A 21,848-nucleotide genomic window follows, 5' to 3' on the forward strand; every position below is an offset into this window, starting at 1 on the left:
TTTTTTTTGGCCTGTTTGTAGTGTAGATAGAATTTTGTTGGTGATGGTGTTGTTTTGTTTCTGACAGAATTTTATATTCTACCTTTTCCTCTTAACATTTTTTGATTTTTATCATATTTCTACATGATTTTTTTTTTTTTTTGCGGTACGTGGGCCTCTCACTGTTGTGGCTTCTCCTGTTGCGGAGCACAGGCTCCGGACGCGCAGGCTCAGCGGCTGTGGCTCACGGGCCCAGCCGCTCCGCAGCATGTGGGATCTTCCCGGACCGGGGCACAAACCCACGTCCCCTGCATCGGCAGGCGGACTCTCAACCACTGCGCCACCAGGGAAGCCCTCTACATGATTTTAATACTCAGTTTTCATTTGGTCTATTAGCTTCCATCAAGCAAATGGATTATTATGTATCTAGCCATTTTTATTGTTGAAAACTTGAAAAGTTTCTGTTTTTCCACTAGAGCTTTTCTTTCCCTTTTTAAGAATTTTTTTCTTGGGATAAAATACAAATGGGTAAGTATAGTTAGTAGCCAAAAAAAAAGTGATTTTTAAGGAGAGTTTAGAAGCTGAAAAAGTAGTAAACACTATGGAGCCATAGAGTGAGTCTTAAGACTCTAGGTATTACTTTTTAAGTTCTAGCCTTTTCAATGAATTAAGTATCCAACATTAATGATAAAGGCTGTGGAGTTACACCCTGGATCAGGGTATAACACAATCCCTGTTCCCAGTAACTTACATTTGAGTAGAGAAAATCGGATAAACACAAAACTGAGTGTAATAAGTGTTCAAATAGACTTGCAAACTTTATAAGAACACAAAGGGAGGCTTTTCTTTCTCCTTGAGGATAGGAATGGGGAAGGAGGAAGTAGTATCTGAACTGGTTCTTGATGAATGGATAAGATTTGGGCAGGGGGCTTCCCTGGTGGCGCAGTGGTTGAGAGTCCGCCTGCCAATGCAGGGGACACGGGTTCGTGCCCCGGTCCGGGAAGATCCCACATGCCACGGAGCGGCTGGGCCCGTGAGCCTTGGCCGCTGAGCTTGCACGTCCGGAGCCTGTGCTCTGCAACGGGAGAGGCCACAACAGTGAGAGGCCCGCGTACCGCAAAAAAAAAAAAAAAAAAAAAAGATTTGGGCAGTCAGAGATGGAAGAGGAAAGGCATAACCAAAGGCGTGGAGATGAGGAATGTGCAGAATGTTTGACGATGAGTCTAGAGACCAGAGTTAGGGCCAGATTATGGGAATGCCTCTCATGTCATACTAAAACATCTGGTTTTTATTTTACAGTCACTGTGAAAGCAATGATTTTTTTGAAGCAGGGAGGTGATAGGAAACAGTTGCTTTAGCATGATCATTTCTATGTTAGTCTTGATTCTCACTGTTCTCTTGTTCTTTCCCCATTTGCTACCTCCTGAAACCCGGCAGAGAACGGGGGTGGGGAAACAGGGCTAGGTACTGTAAATAGGTGCTATGGGGGCATATCAAGAGGTAGAAAACACGGGCCTTGTTTTCCAGGTGTGGAGAAAATATTTATATAGAGCTAGCTCATATACTACTCTGTATTTATATTCTAGTTCATATTATAATGAACAGTAAGAGTGATAGGAGTTCAGAAGAGGAAGAGATTGTCCTCAGGTAAGGGATTAGAGAAGGTTTAAGATTTTCAACCTTGTTTTAACCCCTCTGATGGCATAGGCCTTTTCACTCTGCACAGTGATTATTTGAAACCTTTACATTCACCTCATGCTCACTGTGCCCACCTGCATCTGCTTACTTTCATCAGATAACCTTGCTTCCCACACTGCATGTAGGTGTTAGAGGCTAAGAAGCCTGAATTCAGTCCTTTTCATCATCTCTCACTTCCCTCACCTGCAAACTTGTTGTCATCTTTTACCTCTTTTTCATGCCATTCCTGAGAATTTAGTATTCTTTATTTTCCTGTCCAAAGTAGAATGATATAATATAAAGAACACTGGATTTTTGGGAGAAAAACCCAGATTTCAGTTTTGACTTTGTAGTTTACTAGCTGTGGGACCTTGGGTGAAATACTTAATGCCTTTACCTCAGATTCCTGCTTTTGTAGAAGGGAGATGATCTAGCTCCCTCACAAGGCCTGTGTAAAGATTAAATGGCAAATGTGTGTACTGGGTCTGATACACAGCAGACCTTCTTTCTTTTCTTCTCCAGAACTTGTTATCTTCCTTTCCATTGGCTCTTTCCCCTCGGCTTATAAAAATGCTGGATCATTTTCTTGCACCCTCTTCCATGTATAGCCAAGCTTTTTGAGAACGTAGAGTGTGCTGGCTGTTCCTGTCTTCACCTCTTATTCATTCGTAAATTTACTGTAATCTGGCTTCTGTTATTGCTAAAGTACTCAGAGCTCAGAAACTACCTAATTGACAAATTAGGTGGACTCTAGTTAATATTTCTCTGGTAAAAGTAAGGTAGGTCTAGGATAAAAATTTGAAGATTGAGAAAAATGAATATGTAGAATATGCTGGGAAATCAGGGATGAATATTATTGAACGGCTTAATATCCAGTTCAACTTGGCATGAATTTGTAGTAAACCACATCAAGATAGTTCCATAACACATTCTGTTAACTTTCTGGAGCCAAAGAATTGAGAAAGCAGAAGTCATCCATGTCTCCGTGGTGGAAAGATAAGTGAGTGGGCTGGGAGATTTATTGTGTTAATAATGACAGGACGGGTAGAAAATATATTTTCTTCTAAATGTTGGTAGGAGACGCAGAAAGCCTGCCTGTAGTTTTCAACTGTAGATAAGAAATAAAAGGGAAAAAAGGCAAGATGAGGTGGGTATTTGAACTCTTTTCATGGTCCTGCCATCTCTCTGCAGAACAGGGGATTAGATGTAGCCTGTTTAAGAACATTAATCTCCCTGCATCTGCTGGCTTTCCATGTCAGGCTTGAGTTCAGAGCTGAACAACTTGAAATCTTGTACAAGGTGGTTTTGATTCTCATAGTTTTGTTAACTAGGCTCAAACCAGCAGGCAAGTAACTTGGCATAAATATGTAAATGAACTATGACATGAAGCATCTGAATGTAAATTTAGGTTTAAACTTTCTTTTACAGGGTTGATTGAATTTTTGTGATTACACGTACTAACACAGATTCCCTATATAATGGTTAAGAGTACCGTGTCTGGAACCAAACTCCCTACGTTTATGCCAGCTTCATCACTTACTAGCTTTGTGACGTTGGACAAATCACTTGGTCCCTCTGTGCCTTAGTTCCCTCATTTGTATAATGATGATAGTAAGAGTACTATCTTACAAGGTGGTTGTAAAGATTAAAATACGTAAAGTGTTAAGAACATTGCCTGGCACATAGTAAGTACTATATAAATGATTAGCTGTTATTTTGTTCTTGTAAATAGCTTCACTGTTTTTTTTAACTGCTTTTTAACCTTTCATCAGATTATTGAAAGTATTATTGAAGAGAGTCAGAAAGTACTACAGCTGGAAGATGACTCTTTGGATTCCAAAGGAAAAGGACAGTCTGATCAGGCTACTGCCAGTCCTATCATGGCTGGAACAGATATACCTGGATTGTTAGCCGTAGATCAAGTACTGCAGGAAGATTCCCAAAAGGCAGAGAGTCAGGATGTATCTGAAGAAACTGAATTAGAATCAAAAAAATGTTTTCCTTCTGATGACACATATGACAAGCCAGTAGATGAAACCACTAAGTTAACTGAAATAAGTTCAACTGAACAACAGCTTAATGTGCCTGAAACTGAAACAGAAGTGTTGAACAAGGAAGCAGTGGAAGTCAAAGAAAGTGATGTTCTAGAACCTGTATCCTCACACTCCTTATCTACTAAAGATTTTGCTGTTGTGGAAGAAGTTGCTCCTGCCAAACCACCAAGACAGCTTACTCCAGAACCTGATATAGTAGCTAGTACAAAGAAGCCTGTTCCAGCACGCCCACCTCCTCCAACTAATTTCCCGCCTCCTAGACCCCCACCTCCATCTCGACCTGCTCCACCACCAAGAAAAAAGAAAAGCGAATTGGAGTTTGAGGCTCTTAAGGCACCTGATCTAGATGGCAAGTATTAATTGAGAAATAGCTATTTTTGTGGGGAGTTCTTGGAGTTGAAACTTGAACTTTCTGATTTTTTTTTCATTTTATGCTTTATATAACAACATTGATGACCAAGTTATAAAACTTATTTTAGTAATAGAAAATCAAAATGTTTACATTGGTGTTGTTACATTACTGTAATTAAACATTTCAGGAGACTTTCAAATCTGTTACCATTGGAGAGCCAGTGTGGCATAGTGAAAAGAGCGTAGAATTTGGAGACTTCAGATTTGAATTCAAGTCCTAGTTCTCTTCATGTGTAAGTTGTGTAGCCTTGAGGAATTTAACATATTTGAACCCTGGTTTTCCCATATATAAAACGAGAGTAATAAAACCACTTTTCTCAGAGGATTGTTCTAAGCATCAGCCAGATAAAGGTTAAAGCACTTTTCAAGCTATGTATAAGGTCTTATATAAATATTAGTTGTTGTTGTTGTTGTTGTTATTATTGCAGTTCCCAAAGAGAATATTACATCTGATACTCTCCTAACTACAAACATGGCTTCAGAGAGTACAGTCAAAGATTCTCAGCCTTCTCTTGATTTGGCAAGTGCTACCAGTGGAGATAAAATAGTTACTGCCCAGGTTGGTGAATTTGTGTTATATTTGATACAGGCTTTCTCAACTTTCTGCAACTGGCTGGTTTGTTGATTGTTTTGGTTTTGGTTTTGCTTTTGGTTTTGGTTTTGGTTTTGGTTTGTTGATTGTTGAACCTTCTTTCTTCTCCAGGCCAAATATTTCCTTGTCCCCAAAACCTGGCTACCTTACATCCCTTGTCTAGCTCTGCTACTTAAGTAGCCGGCTGATTCTGGCAAGCTATTTAACATCTCAGTCTGAGATGGCTCATTGATGAAATGAGAGGAAAACCTTCCTTGAAGGTTTCTTGCAAGGTTGAAATGAGCTAGAGTATGCCAAGTACCTGGCATGTAGTAGGTATTCAAAAAGTGACAGATGCTGCTATATGTAATATTTATTAATAAATACCAACTATAATCTTCATTTATCTGACCTATAGTGGTCAAAATTGGGGACTTTTATTTTTTATAATTTCCTTTTCCTAATCATGAAAAAAAAACTTCATACACTAGGCTATGTATCCATATATGAGGCAATAGAATGGACTTGATAACATGAATTTCTGCCACTGTCAAATTCTGGGATTCAAGAGGGTTACTTATGTGGTAGCTGTGGTTAGGGCAGGTTAGCCGACTGGGAGATACTATCATACTAAGTGAAGTAAGTCAGACAGAGAAAGACAAATATCATATGATATCGGAATCTTAAAAAAAATGATACAAATGAACTTATTTACAAAACAGAAACATACAGACTTGGAAAACAAACTTATGGTTACCAAAGGGGAAAGGTGGGGGGAGGGATAAATTGGGAGTTTGGGATTAACATATACACACTACTATATATAAAATAGATAATCAACAAGGACCTACTGTACAGCACAGGGAACTCTGCTCAATATTCTGTAATAACCTCAAAGGGAAAAGAACTTGAAAAAGAAGAGATACATGTATATGTATAACTGAATCACTTTGCTGTACACCTGAAACTAACACAACATTGTTAATCAACTATACTTCAATATAAAATAAAAAAATTTTTTAAATCAAGGATTCTGTGGCCAATGGAACTTGGAATAAAATTCAAAGCACATACACACACAAAAAGACACTATAGTCTTTTCAGAGCCTTAGAGCAGAGGTCAACAGTGGCCTGATTTTGTAGGGTCCCCAAGCTAAAAATGGTCTTTATATTTTTAAAGGGTTGTTTTTAAAAAAAGAATATGCGACAGACACTATATATGAAGCAAAAAGCTTAAAATATTTACTATCTGGCTCTACAGAAAAAGTTTGCCAACCCCTACCCTCAAGATATCCATGTGTATGGCTCTGATTAATGGCAATATTAGTGCTGGCATTTTACTGGTAGAGAACTGCTTTTGGGCCAGGTTCAAATAGAACATTTATTTGCTTTCAAGACTACTCAGACATTATTTCATGAGCAGCAACACTTTTGGTACCCAATGTTTTTCAGCATGCTGGGAAGAATAAAAGACTGAAATGGAGTGCTCCATTTAAATTTTCAGTAGGCTCCATTATGTGTATTCTGCAATTCTTTAGAACTGTGTGTGGTAATGAATAATTGAATATTTATAGAAATTGATTCAGTCTACTTTCTGTTTATAAAATTATAATTTCAGGAAAATGGAAAAGCACCTGATGGGCAGACAATAGCAGGTGAAGTGATGGGCCCTCAGAGACCTAGATCCAACTCTGGGAGAGAGCTTACTGATGAGGTATAATTAGATTTTTTGGTTCTTGAAAACATAAAACATAGAGGTCATGATGAGAAGATGAAAAAATTCTAGAGATGAATGGTGATGATGGTTGCATGACAATGTAAATGTACTTGATGCTGATGAACTATACAATTAAAAGTGGTTAAAATGGTAAATTTTGTATTATATATATTTTACCATGATTTAAAAAAATTAGCTTTATTGCTGTTAGGCAAAAAAATCATAATGTAGAGGAAAAAATGAAAATTGAAGATTGTCTTAGTTTTTTTTTTTTAATATGCTGGAGTTTGAACTCTGACTTAAACTTGCCCTTTCACATAATTATATGGTGGAATAAGTGTATTGAAAGCAAGGCCTATGTTTTATAGAAAGTGGGCTTAAAAAAAACTTGATATTATAGGTATATGTTTTTATACATATTGGATTATGTACAGTGTATACAGACTCAATGTTTAATTCTTACCTTAAAATTTAGTATACATCTATTGGCCAATTTATTCAGAATGAAGTTTTGAAGCAAAATCTTAACTTTTGTTTCTTTTAAACAGTACATTTAAAAAAATTATTGTACTTTGGAAAACGGTTTGGTAGTTCCTCAAAATATTAAACATTGAGTTACCATGACCCAGCAATACCAATCCTATGTATACACCAAAGAGAAAGGAAAACATACATCCACACAAAAAATATACATAGGTGTTCATGCTAGCGAAAGTGTGGAAACAACACAAATGTCCAACACTGATGAATGGATTAATAAAATGTAGTATATCCATCCATGTGGACTATTTTTTGGCAATTAAAAGGAAAGAGATACATGCTGCAATATGGATGAACCTTGACAGGATGATGCTAAGTGCAAGAAGCCAATCACAAAAGACTACATACTATATGATTTAATTTATATGAAATGTCCAGAATAGGCAAATCCATAGAGAGAAAAAGTAGATTCGTGGTTGCCAAGGACTGGGAGGAGAGGGGAATACAGCATGACAGCTAATGGGTTTATGGTTTCTTTTGGGGGAGGTAGAAATGTTCTAAACTTAGATAATGGTGATAATTGCACAACTCCGTGAATGTACTCAGAACCATTGAATTATACGCTTTAAATGAGTGCATTTTGTGGTGTGGAAATTGTATCTCACTAAAAATGTTTAAAAAATTATTGTACAAGTGGGAGGGGCCACAACAGTGAGGGGCCCGCGTACTGCAAAAAAAAAAAAAATTAATTGTACATAGTACTGAATGTATCTAGAAAGTTCTTAGCTTGAATTTTTGAGGATTTTGTAGATTCAAAAAGATAATTAAATTATAGGTACTCTTGGTGTTATTTTTTACTTCAGGAAATTTTAGCCAGTGTAATGATTAAGAATCTGGATACTGGAGAAGAAATACCTTTGAGTCTTGCAGAAGAGAAACTGCCAACAGGTATTAATCCTCTCACTCTACACATCATGAGAAGGACTAAGGAATATGTAAGGTATGGCCTAATGTTATTATTTATCATTTGTAGTATTTCATTCAGAGTGGTGAAAAGTTCTCTGTTTATGAACTATGAGAGTCCCTAATTTGGTTTCATTCAGTCTTCTTTTTTTAAAGTTAGAATTAAAATTAGAGTTAGTTAATGTATGCATTCTTAAACTTTTTTCTCTCTCTTTTTTAAAATGAGCTTTTTTTTTTAAGATTCCACATATAAGTGATATCATAAAGTATTTGTCTTTCTCTGTCTGATTTATTTCATTTAGCTTAATGCTCCCAAGGTCCATCCATGTTGTCACAAATGGCTGGATTTCCTTCCTTTTTATGGCTGAATAATATTCTTCTCTGAGTGTGTGTGTGTGTGTGTGTGTGTGTGTGTGACATTTTCTTTATTCAGCTTTGTTCTCAAGATTGTACAATTACTTGGGGGAAAATATATATATATCTTAAATCTCATAGTATTTGGTTTGTCTTCTTTTAAAATGATTTATATTGGATTGGCCAAAAAGTTTGTTCGGGTTTTGTTATGACATCTTACAGAAAACCCAAACAAACTTTTCAGCCAACCCAATATTATACTAGAGACAATATTAGAACACATGAAGCTAAAAAGCCATGTGGGATAAACGCCTGGTCTTCTGAAACCTCGCTTTAAGGATCAGAAATTTTATAAATAATTGTATTGTCTTTTTAGGGTCAAAAAGTGTCTTTAGAGTGAGGTGATTGACTTTACTGTGAGATGTATGTAGAACTAAGAAATAATTTCGGTGAAAGCAAAGCTTTCACATGATGTGCCTGGTAAGTAAGGAGGGAGATATTTATAAGTTAATGTGTCATTTCTGTGCAGCATGTTTTGCCCAGCAAAAAGCCTTGTTTGTGTTAGGTTTTTCATAAATTCCTAAATTGCATTCGTTTGCATTTTGTACATTGCACCTTGCTTAAAGATTCTACTCTATGATCTTTCAAGTCTTTAAATTCTCAGGGTCATCATTTAAATTAAACTTATATAAAGCATGTTAACATTTTTTTCTTACACTGATTAGCTAATTGTATACTAAGTACACAGAGATTTTTGAGAAGTGTAGGGGAAATGGCTTCTTATAAAATGACTACTTCTTCTTGTAGTAATGACGCAGCACAGTCAGATGATGAAGAGAAGTTACAGTCTCAACAAACAGATACTGATGGTGGAAGGTTAAAACAGAAAACGTGAGTTACAGTACATCCCTTTTCTTCATTTCAGGCTTTTATTATATATATATATGAGAGCTGCCATATTTTAAATCTATACTCTGTCCAGTTTATATGTCCATCCACCACTACCACTCCCTGCCCTCGGGCAATGGATTATGAGTTCCTTGAGGCTGTCTTGGTCATTTTTATAGCATCTGACATACAGTAAATGATCAATACATTTTGCATCATGCTTGTATTTTTCTGATGGTAGGTGCCAGAAGTGTTGGTAGAAGAACATGATTGTCCTTGAAGTTGCTTTTTCCATTTCTCATCTCTCCAAATCGTATTTGTCTTTCTAAACCCAACTACGTGAGATTCTTCCTTACTACTCCAGTACATAGTAAAGTTTTTCCTGTTCTCAATTTCAATGACACCTATTGTCTACATAACTTACATTTGCTGTTTATATTTTATATTATCTTAAACTGTTTTCTGATTTTAAAAAATAAGATAAATACATGTTAAACAACTAGACCATGTGTTGCAAAAGGATTTTGATCACATCATTCTTCTTTTTCCCCTATAAAAATCTAGCACAGTGGTGGACATGTATGTTTTGCTTGATTATACACAAGTCACTTAATTGGCAATAATTCAGTCTAAGGCCTAAAATGAGCTCTCCACTCAAGTCTGATCTTCTCCTAGTGTGGCAAGTATAGCAAAGAAAGCATTGAGATTTTTTAGAGCAGGTATGCCCACAGTGGAGGTATATGATAACACCTCAGCTATCTGGACCTTGGCCTTCTAGCAATGGCAACTATCGGGAACCGGAGAATTAGAATTGTTCAGGAGACATATAGACATCCAGGAAAGATGTCACTTGCTCCATGCACTAAAGCTCATTATTTTTTAAAAGAAAAGCTCCTCAGGTTCATTCAAAGCCTTTATACTTACTTCTTACATAATTTCTAAAAATCTGGTCATCTGGTATCTGATCTCAGAGCAAAATAGAAGCAGCAAACTGACATGTAAATCAACACATAAGAATGTCACATAATACTCTGATTGCAAGAGAGGAATCAGAAAATGATAAAAAAGGACTCGCATTGCACAACCATTTCACATGGCAGTGCTTTCAACTTCTTCTTATGTTGTGACATACAGAACATGGTATTATTTGAACTGAACCCTGGGGTAAACTGATGAGGCAGCTGATGGCCAAAAGAGACTGGCCCAGGGTTCTGGTTTCTCTGGGCCCTACCCTGTTGCCTTGAAGGCTGAGAGGGGAACCAATATTATGGCTCACTTGCAATCCATTTGAAAAGCCTTGAATGTATTAAAGAATAGTAAAGATGGTAACTGACCCTATTTATTAAAGAAAGAAACTTATCGAGCATTAAGTGCCATTAAAGAAGGCACAAAAGTATGTATTTTAGAAATGTTCTCATCCAAAATGATTAAAATATGTTTCCTTGCTTAAAGTAGTACTAAACCTGTAGTTAACCAGAAAATATAACTTCAGAGTTATAGGTAGCAGAGACCTTATTGTGATTTTAAAAATGGTTTATCTGTTTTTAATCTCTATATCTGTATTTAATTTCTGTAGCACAGATATAGAGAACAAATTAGTGGTTACCAGTGGGGAGAGGGAAGGGTGGGGAGGCAAGATAGGGGTAAGGAATTAAGAGGTACAAACTACTGTGTGTAAAATAAATAAGCTACAAGGATATATTGTACAGCATGGGGAATATAGCCACTATTTTATAATAACTTTAATTTAATTTTTATTTTATATTGGAGTATAGTTGATTTACAATAGCATGTTAGTTTTACTGGTATACAGCAAAGTGATTCAGTTATACATATATCCATTCTTTTTCAGATTCTTTTCCCATATAGGTTATTACTCAATATTGAGTAGAGTTCCCTGTGCTATACAGTAGGTCCTTGTTGATTCTCTATTTTATATATAGTAGTGTGTATATGATAATCCCAAACTCCTAATTTATCCCCCCCCACACCTTTCCCCTTTGGTAACCGTAAGTTCGTTTTCGAAGTCTGTGAGTATGTTTCTCTTTTGTAAATAAGTTCATTTGTATCCTTGTTTTTAGATTCCACATGTAAGTGATATCGTGTGATATTTGTCTTTCCCTGTCTGACTTACTTCACTTAGTATGATAACCTCTAGGTCCGTCCATGTCACTGCAAATGGCAGTATTTCATTCTTTTTTTATGACTGAGTAATATTCCATTGTATATATGTACATCTTCTTTATCCATTCCTCTGTCGGTGGACATTTAGGTTGCTTCCGTGTCTTGGCTATTGTGAGTAGTGCTGGTATGAACATTGGGGTGCATGTATCTTTTCAAAGTATGGTTTTCTCCAGATATATGCCCAGAGAAGTGGGATTGCTGGATCATATGGTAGTTCTTTTAGTTTTTTAAGGAACCTGCATACTGTTGTCCATAGTGACTGTACCAGTTTACATTCCCACCAACAGTGCAGGAGGGTTCCCTTCTCTCCACACCCTCTCCAGCATTTATTGTGTGTAGACTTTCTGATGATGGCCATTCTGACCGGTGTAAGGTGATACCTCATTGTAGTTTTGATTTGCATTTCTCTAATAATTAGTGATGTTGAGCATCTTTTCGTGTGCTTTTTGGCCATCTGTATGTCTTCTTTGGAGAAATGTCTATTTAGATTTTCTGCCCATTTTTTGATTGGGTTGTTTGGTTTTTTTGATATTGAGCTGCATGAGCTGTTTTGTATATTTTGGAAATGAATCCCTTGTCTGTCACTTCGTTTGCAAATATTTTCTCCCATTCTGTGGGCTTTCTTTGTTTATGGTTTCCTTTGCTGTGCAAAAGCTTTTAAGTTTAATTGGGTCCCATTTGTTTATTTTTGTTTTTATTTTCATTACTGCAGGAGGTGGATCCAAAAAGATCTTGTGCGATTTATGTCAGAGTGTTCTGCCTATGTTTTCCTTTAAGAGTTTTGTAGTATCTGGTCTTACATTTAGGTCTTTAATCCATTTTGAGTTTATTTTTGTGTATGGTGTTAGAAAATGTTCTAATTTCATTCTTTTACGTGTAGCTGTCCAGTTTTCCCAGCACCACTTATTGAAGAGACTGTCGTTTCTCCAGTGTATATTCTTGCCTCCTTTGTCATACATTAATTGACCATAGGTGGAGTATAATCTATAAAAAGTTTGAATCACTACATTATACACCTGAAACTAATATAATATTATAAATCAACTATACCTCAAAAAAAAAGGTTTACCTGGGAATTCCCTGGCGGTCCAGTGGTTAGCACTCTGCGCTTTCACTGCCGAGGGCCCGGGTTTGATCCCCGGTTAGGGAACTAAGATCCCACAAGCCGCGTGGTGTGGCCAAAAGAAAAAGATTTATCATCTGTGTTTTATGATTATCAAAATAATACAGAAATGGGTAAAAAAGAAAATGAAAGCCTCTCATACTCTCACCCCCAGAAATAATCTTTAGGTATGTTCACCATAGAATTTTTTTAAAATTTATTTATTTTTGGCTGCGTTGGGTCTTCATTGCTGTGCGCGGGCTTTCTCTAGTTGCGGCGAGCGGGGGCTACTCTTTGTCATGTGTGGGCTTCTCATTGCGGTGGCTTCTCTTGTTGTGGAGCACAGGCTCTAGGCGCGTGGGCTTCACTAGTTGTGGCACGTGGGCTCAGTAGTTGTGGCTCGTGGGCTCTAGAGTGCAGGCTCAGTAGTTGTGGTGCACGGGCTTAGTTGCTCCATGGCATGTGGGATCTTCCTGGACCAGGGATCGAACCCATGTCCCCTGCATTGGCACGTGGATTCTTAACCACTGTGCCACCAGGGAAGTCCCCACCATAGAATTTTTTTTCTCACAAAAGTGAAGTTATACTGTGTCTATAGTTTATTGACTTTAAAAAAAAATACCTATTATGTAATGGACATCTCTTCATATCAATACCAGTTGTAGCATATTGTAGTCTTTCTGTCAGTTAGACATGGGAGTTTGGTGCTGCAGATAAAATAGTTAGGAAGACAATCGTAGTCTCTGCCCTCATAGAGCTTCCAGTTAAATAAGAGAAGCAGACACTAAACATGTAATCACACAGATAAATCTAACTATGTTTGTAGTAATTACTATAGAAGAATATATGGGGTGCTATGGGTGTGTATAACAGGAAAATCTGTTCTAAAGAGTCAAGGAGGGCTTTTTTAAAAGAGAGCTGTTTGTTCTGAGACCTAAAAGATGAGTAGAAATTAGCCAAGGGAGAAGTGTTCCAGGCAGAAATAACCACCCATCCAAAGGCCTTGAGGTGACTAAAAGCTTGGTACATTTCAAGAACTGAAGTTAGGGCTTCCCCGGTGGCACAGTGGTTAAGAATCCGCCTGCCAATGCAGGGGACACAGGTTCGAGTCCTGGTCTGGGAAGACCCTACATGCCGCGGAGCAACTAAGCCCGTGCGCCACAACGACTGAGCCTGTGCTCTAGAGCCCGCGAGCCACAACTACTGAGCCCACGTGCCACAACTAGTGAAGCCCACGCGCCCAGGTATCTGCACTTTAAAACACTCCCCTCCCACTCCGTTCCCACCAAGTGATTATTATCCACCACTGAAAACTAGTGCTCTAGAGGATATGATATTATACATTGGGGGGAACTGCCTATATTTCCTTTGTAGCCATATTGATTTGAGTATATTTATTCCATAGAACAAGGGATTTGGGAACTCAAAGACCTACTATGTATATAAAAAAGGAGTTATTTCAAAATGATACACTTTACCAGTCACAGCTCATGAGATTATCTGTGAATTGTTGAACTTTTACAATTAGTTGAGTTAATAAGAAGTAATTTGGGTTGGGATTTTTGGTTTTTTTCTTTTTTTGGTATTTTTGTTAAGGACTCAACTAAAGAAGTTCCTAGGAAAATCAGTAAAGAGAGCAAAGCACCTTGCTGAGGAATACGGCGAACGTGCTGTAAATAAAGTTAAAAGTGTTAGAGACGAAGGTAAGTGAAACAGAACATTTCAACTGAATACTTAATTGATTTGTAATCATTTAAATTTAGCCTGTAGCTTGTAAGAAGCATTCTATTTTATTGAAAGTAATAAACCTTAATAGCTAATATCTTAGTATTTCAATAAATCATGTTACTCTCACTGTCAGTTTTATGAGTGGGAAGAAAAATGAATTTATGCATCTTAAACATGAATTTGTACATACTTTGTGACTAGCAATCTGGAAGAGTTGAGTGTTCAGTAATCAGTTGTAAATTCGTTTGTAAGGCTATTTAGTGTTTATAAATATTCTCAAAATTAGGTAAATTTTCTGAATTTCCACACCTTAACTTCCTATGCCTTTGTTATAATTGTGCTCATTTGTTTTATTTAATAAACACTTATATAGTATTTATTCTGTGCCAGACACTGTTCCAAGCACTTTCACCTGTGTTAACTCATTTAATCCTCTTAAAAACTCTATGAGGTAAGGACCATTATTATCCCCATTTTATAGATGAGAAAACTGAGGCACAAAAAGGTCAGATACCTTGCCCATAGTCACACAGATAATAAATGGCAGAGCTGGATTTGGACCCAGGCAATCTGGTACCAGACTCCATGCTGCTAACCAATATGCTGTTTAGTAATAGACAGATTTTGCTTTTCCAATTAATGAATTTTCTTGGTAACCAGTAGATATGAAAATACGACAGTAGGGTTATCTATATTAGCTAGTGATGATTTCTATTGCTTTTCTATTCAGTGTTTCATACTGATCAAGATGATCCTTCATCAAGTGATGATGAAGGAATGCCATACACAAGACCAGTTAAATTCAAAGCAGCACATGGCTTCAAAGGACCTTATGATTTTGATCAGATCAAAGTGGTACAAGATCTTAGTGGTGAACATATGGTAAGCAACCTTTTTATTTTTCAGGATTGATTCTGTTTTCATTGAGAGAAATACTTTGGTTTCTATAAAGCTGATGTCTTATGTATGTAATTTCGCTAGCCTGAGCCATGAAAAGTGAATTGATAATAATATGATTTAATGAATAGGTAATGCAAAGTCTGTCTCTGAATGATTGTTCAAGAAGTGACCTATTGAATAAGTAAACTCTAGGCCTGTATTATTAAGAAAGCTATGCAAACTTTCTTTTACCAGAGAAAGGTACCAAACTTTAAAGCAGTTAAGGGTGATCTGTCACTTTGAACAATGTTTAAAATGCTCCCTGGTATATTTTAAATAATTTATACAAATATTTCAAAGCTCAATATATTTTGTAAAGTGATAGAACAAGGAGAGAGGTAGAGGTACAAGTCGTCTATCAGAGTTAAAATGTACCAAAGTAGATATAAAGTTCACAAATACATTACAGTTACCCCCTGAAAATGCTAGGAACGCAGGGAAGGCAGTAATAAACTCAGAACTGGGTAAGTGATACTGTTGGTCTTTGATCAGGGAATCTACTTATCTATTTAGATTTTAAATCTAAAAGTTGGCTTACACATATCAGTTGGCAGCCAGATTTGAATTTACTTTCGTGCTTATAATCTACACATAAAACGTTTGAGTTGTATAGCACAGGGAACTATATTCAATATCCTGTGATAAACTATAATGGGAAAGAATATGAAAAAGTATGTATAACTGAATCACTGTGCTGTACAGCAGAAATTAACACAACATTGTAAATCAACTATACTTAAATAAATTTTTTAAAAAGGTTCAATTGAGGGCTTCCCTGGTGGCGCAGTGGTTGAGAGTCCACCTGCCGATGCAGGGGATGCGGGTTCATGCCCCGGTCCAGGAAGATCCCACATGCCGCGGAGCGGCTGGGCCCGTGAGCCATGGCCGCTGAGCCTGCACGTCCGGAGCCTGTGCTCCGCAACGGGAGAGGCCACAGCAGTGAGAGGCCCGCGTACCGCCAAAAAAAAAAAAAAAAAAAGTTTCAATTGATTATAGTAACTTCCTTAAGGAGTCTGATGAATTTCCTTGTACTGTATTGGTTCTCTTTCATTATTTCCAGTTTTAAGTAAATCTCATTGAAGTAGGCTCCAAATGACAAATTTCTTAACATACTTGAATTTTGTGGAAATGAATGTTATTCCAGTAAATAAACTGTTACTTTAACTTGGATGATCTTTTTGACCTGCATAGATGTGTGTTATAACAGTGGTTATAACAGTATTTATTGTAATAGGATTTGGCCTTTCCAATTTAAGTGTTCACATTCTTTACCATGCCTGCCCACCCCCCGCCACACACACACACACACACACACACACACTTCCGCACTGTTCTTAGTACTGTCTATCTGGGAATTTTAGCCATATGCTGCAAAACCTTTTTTCTGGGGAGAAAAATAGAATGAGACCATACCATTCCAACACTTCTAAATAACCAGTGCTGTGAGGGTCACTGCTAAGCTGGGCCTTATTCTTCCCTCAGCCCTGGTCAGGAGTTGTTATTGCTATTCTGAGGTCTGTGCCCCCTCCTATCCCACTCGCCCTCATGTTCAGCTAGAAGACTGAGATCCCAGACTAGGATTTGTTCTTTTGCAATGAAGGTTTCTGGCCACCTCAGATCTCCCATTTCCATTAATATGTGGACAAGGTTTTGGGTCTTGAAGTAGTTTATTTTTATTTTTTTATAAATTTTGTTTTGTTTTGTTTTATTTTTGGCTGCGTTCGGCCTTCGCTGCTGCACGTGTGCCCTCTCCAGTTGCATCGAGCGGGGACTGCTCTTCATTGAGTGCACAGGCTTCTCATTGCGGTGGCTTCTCCTGTTGCGGTGCCCAGGCTCTAGGCGCACAGGCTTCAGTAGTTGTGGCTCATCGGCTCTAGAGCGCAGGCTCAGTAGTTGTGGCGCACGGGCTTAGCTGCTCCATGGCATGCGGGGTCCTCCCGGACCAGGGCTCGAACCCATGTCCCTTGCACTGGCAGGCGGATACCTAACCATTGTGCCACCAGGGAAGCCTGAAGTTGTTAGTTTAGATTATGCAAACTGCAACTGTCTTTTCCCTCTCTTCTAAAAGTCCCTTTTTGTGGTATTATAGCATCATTGGACTATTGGCCTTAAGTGGTGTTAGTTATGTGAGCATTATCTTAGTGTATAGTAAGTCCCCTTACATACGACCCTTGTTGTGAACTTTCAAAGACGCGAACGTGCGTTCACATGTCTAGTCACGTAAGTTAGTTCACGTGTCTGGTGTACATTGTCACGTGTGTGCATCCTCTACAAGTGGTTGTGTTTTTGTGTACTTTACAGTACTGTATAGAGTACAGTAGTAGTATCTTTATTTCAAGCCCATGATGTCTGGAAACAGGCGTAAAAGCAGCGGTGATGTAGCTGGTACTGTACTATGCTTTTCAAGGTGTACTGTACTGTAAGATTTTAAATGTTTTCTTTATTTTTTGTGTTTGTTATTTATGTATTATTTGTGTGAAAAGTATTATAAACCTATTACAGTACAGTACTGTATGGTTGATTGTGTTAGTTGGGTACCTAGGCTGACGTTTTACAAACGCACTCTCGGAATGGAAGTTGTTCATATGTAGGAGATTTACTGTATGTGTAATTTGGCATAATTTTTTTCTTTGGCTTAAAAACAATGTCTCAACTTCTAAAGTACTAACTTTGAACCTTCCTTTGTTTTCACAGGGAGCTGTTTGGACCATGAAATTTTCTCACTGTGGCAGATTACTTGCCTCAGCTGGACAAGACAATGTAGTAAGAATATGGGCTTTAAAAAATGCTTTCGACTATTTCAACAATATGCGGATGAAATACAATACTGAAGGTATTTTTCATTTATTGGTGGGTTTTAAAAAATCTGGAGACATCTGGCATTTTTACATTTTAGGTATAATGATACCCTCTTATCTGGCAATCATTTGCAGCAAGCACTACTTTCCATAAAAGCCACAAACTTAAAACAGAAGTCAACAGCAAAAAGCATCTAAACCCAGTGAAAAAAGCTACCACAAAGTTTTTGACTTTATCTCTTTTTAGGTGTACTGCAGAGTTAAATTCATCAACTACCGAGAACAAAGTTATTTGGTTTCCCCTGGTAACTTTCAGTTCTATCTTAGGTTAAAATGAAATATCTGATTAATCTAGAAAAAGAATGAGAATAATGTTTACATCCAGTAAGTAAAGAATGATTAAGGAAACATAGCCATGGAAAGTAAATGTGATTTGTCAGTACATCAAAGGGTATATGAAACTAGGTTAAATGGAAAAGAGAAACCCCAGAACATGATGTGTATACGCAACGATTACAACTATGTAAAATATTTCTGTATTGTGTTATCAGCAAAGTGTGTAAAATTGATGTAAATAGGAGCTTTAAGTATATGGGATTCTTTTCTTGTAATTATTGTCATTATTTAACTGCAGTACATTTTCTCCACAAACCCCTCACCACCCAATCATCCAAGGCTGAACACAGAAGTTAAGGGATGGGAGAAAGGAGAATAGAGGTAGTATGGGCAGGAGTATAGACTGTAGTTGAAGCAGCAGTTTGAGGAACATAGAAATCTAGGGAGGGCCACTAAACTGGCCAGCGAGGCCCATATACTTTAGTAGCCCCATGGGGTTGTTTGCAATATGTTATAATACATAATTCAAGATGATGATGAGTTGACAAAAAGTAAAACTATGTTTATTATACATTTATTGACCTGCCTGGAGCAGAAAGACTATTTTCAGTGGCCATTGAGACTTACCCCAGCCCAGACCCTTCCTGCCCCTGTATTCATCTTCCTATCTGTTACGATTGGCAAGAATGTCTTCACGATGAATAATGAGGACTTAACAGTATTTTTTTAAATTGGGGAAGTGGTTAAGCCATTTTATAAATATTTCATATAAAAATGATAAAAAATATTTTGGTGCATAAGAGTTAACACTTCGCTTGTTTAGAAAAATGTATTTTTCCAGAATGATGTATTCTATGACTTTTAAATAGGTGTTACTGTATTATTATTTCTGATTGATGTGTGTGTGTGTGTGTACACTTGTATATATACGTGCCTTTTTACAATTATTATGTTGTTTTAGGACGTGTGTCCCCATCACCTTCTCAGGAAAGTCTAAATTCATCAAAATCTGATACAGATACAGGGGTATGTTTATTATTTTATGGTTACTATTGTTACATACTATGATTTTTTACCATAAAGTACCTTATTGTTTATCAGATATTACAGGTACATGAAAGCATTTAAAATGGAGATGCATTAGAACTGAGAGTTTTTTTCTATTAGAATTGTTAAATGAAAAATTGTGATGTTTAAAGATTGTCAGACAGTAACTAATATTACTCAAGCTACTATACTAATGTAAACTTAAATAAAAAAATTCCCTCCCCTCAAATCCATGTTAGATATTTTAAAAATAATAATAGTAACGGACACCTGAATTAAAGATAATTAAGGAAAGAAAAAAGATATTGAAATATTTTCATTTTTCCATCTTCTTGGTTTAATAAATGTTTTATCCCAGTGTCAGGTGTTTAAAATATCTTAATGATTTTCATTTGGTTTCAGAGCTGGAAGGTTAAATATAACTAGTTTTAACCTAAGAAGCGGAATGCAAAATATTACTCTAAGCTGTCCCTGTGCTTCTTGTGTATTCAGCAAGGCAAGGGTGATGTAAACAAATAGAACCTAAAATGTCCATCTGCTCAACAGTATTTTCCTGGGATTTCATTGGCTCTATAGTATTTGACACTAATTTTTCCTTACTCTAAACATACTCCTCTCAGCTTTCCATGGTTCTGTTTTTCCTTGTTTTCTTCCTATATCCCTGCTGTCTCTTCCTCTTCCACCCCCTAAAATGTTGCTGTTTTTCTGGGTTTTGTCCTTTGGCTATTCTCAGTTGACATATTCACTCGCTACCTCCAATCCTGAACTGGCTTTAGCTCCATAATTCTTGTTTCCTTTCAATAGCTTTATGTTTTTTAAACAACAGTGAAATCTTATTGTGCATGCTGCCCTTTTCACATAATAATATGTATAGGCTCTCTCCACCTACACGTTCTTTAAGCACATCAATTAATAGGTGTGAAACTAAACTCCCTCAACAAATGTTTTCTGAGTGCCTGTTACATGTGCCAGACACTGCTAGATTCTGCAAAATCAAATGAGGCTTATTTTCTGGCCTCAGGGACCTTGCTAACTAGTGAAATAGATATATCTGCAATTATAGTATTGGATGGTAATACTCTATAGAAGATACTACACAAGTATACAAGTTAGCCTTATGAATTAGTGTGTCAGGAAAAGCTCCCTGGAGGCTTTGAACGAGGAATCAACTATGTGAGGGAAGGAAGGGGCGTATCAGAGCAAATAGCAAGTGCAAAGGCATGGAGGCTGAGACGACATGGCATGTTAAAGGTACTACCTGGCTGGAGCAAAGGGTGCATGTGTGAGAGTTGTAGGAAAGGTAGGCAGGATTGGTATTTTCAGTGGCTTTTTCTATTAAACCAAAACATACGAACTTTATCCTCAAGGTACTAGGGGAAGATGGGCTTTGAGGGGTTTGGGTCAGAAGCTGAATTAAAATGTTCAGATTTTTGTTTTGGAATGAGCATTCTCGTAGCAGTGTAAAAGATAGATTGGATGGGGGGCTCCTGGCTAGAGACAGGGAGACCACTTAAGAGGCTCTCAACCCCAGAGAGAAATGGGTACTTCGATTATGGTAGATTATGAAAGCAGTGAGTCTAGAAACCATAAAGAGGAGCTGAATTTGAGAAATATAAAAGAAGGACTTGATGACTGGACTACCTGGGTAGTAAGTAAGTAGCCTGGGATGATTCCCAGGTGTCCAGCTTGAGCAACCGGCTAGATATTAATGGTCATTCACGGAAATAGTTTTATTATTATCTACCCACAACCCTGCTTCTCCTGTTTTGAGCCTTCTTTAATGGTATCAACATCCATAAGTTACCTTTTTAACTCAGAAACACTCATTACTTTTTCGTCCTTACCCACATACCAAATGAGTTAAAAATTCTATCCGCTCCACCTCCTCCTACAAATGCCCATGGAATCTGACCCCTCATTACTCACCTCGTCTAGGTCCTTGACGCTCATTTAAATGCTTGCTGTAGCCTCCTAGTTGGTTTTTCTGTCTCTGGTCTCTACTGCCACCAGCTTTTCTTTTTTGGCCACACCACGTGGCTTGCGGGATCAAACCTGTGCCCCCTGCAGTGAAAGCATGGAGTCCTAACCACTGGACCTCCAGGAGATTCCCTTTTTTTTTTTTTTTTTTTTGGTCAAAATACAGACCTGTGCCATTTTGTGATTTAAAGTCTTCTGGTGGCTCCTTGTCACCACTCTTCCTGATATTACCTCATCTTACCTTTTTAACTCAGTTCTAATTCCCTAGTACCTGTGCATCCTACTTGCCATGCCAGATATAGGTCTGTATCCTAAACACTCTTTCACTTTCATGTCTTTGTTCATGTTGTTTGCTTTGCCAGGAATTCCCTCCCTGTCCCCTTTCCTTACAGGGCAAAGCCCTACTCATCCTTCAAGATTCAGCTCAAATATCTTATCTTCTCTTATTATTTTCCCTGAATCAAGCAGACAAAATTGTTCCTCACTTGTGTTCTGACAGTAGTACATCATATGTACTTTGACATTGATATTATTTACCATGCCTTCCTTGGCAGTTTGTCCCTCTGGCTAGGCTCAGGGCTGATTTAAGGCAAAGAACTGTACTTCACAGATCTTAGTATCCTTGGAACCTAACCCCATGCCT

The 21,848-nt window shown here is 37.5% G+C and overlaps 1 protein-coding gene across 2 annotated transcripts in view; it reads left to right on the top strand.

Annotated features, from left to right (window-relative positions):
- WDR44 (WD repeat domain 44) overlaps positions 1-21,848 on the top strand; it is an 82,996-nt gene that overhangs the window by 31,124 nt on the left and 30,024 nt on the right. The window contains exons 1-10 of one of the 2 annotated variants that reach the window (XM_033415464.2): positions 385-507; positions 3,429-4,059; positions 4,550-4,680; positions 6,311-6,406; positions 7,753-7,889; positions 9,014-9,097; positions 13,977-14,083; positions 14,839-14,990; positions 17,742-17,880; positions 19,143-19,207. In XM_033415464.2, coding sequence (XP_033271355.1) covers positions 400-507; positions 3,429-4,059; positions 4,550-4,680; positions 6,311-6,406; positions 7,753-7,889; positions 9,014-9,097; positions 13,977-14,083; positions 14,839-14,990; positions 17,742-17,880; positions 19,143-19,207 — 1,650 coding nt within the window. In that variant the 5' untranslated portion in view covers positions 385-399. Of the gene's footprint in view, positions 1-384; positions 508-3,428; positions 4,060-4,549; positions 4,681-6,310; positions 6,407-7,752; positions 7,890-9,013; positions 9,098-13,976; positions 14,084-14,838; positions 14,991-17,741; positions 17,881-19,142; positions 19,208-21,848 lie in introns of those variants that run through there. The other variant, XM_004285093.3, reaches the window with a different exon arrangement.

This window comes from Orcinus orca, chromosome X, assembly GCF_937001465.1.
Source record: "Orcinus orca chromosome X, mOrcOrc1.1, whole genome shotgun sequence".
Lineage (NCBI taxonomy): Eukaryota > Metazoa > Chordata > Mammalia > Artiodactyla > Delphinidae > Orcinus > Orcinus orca.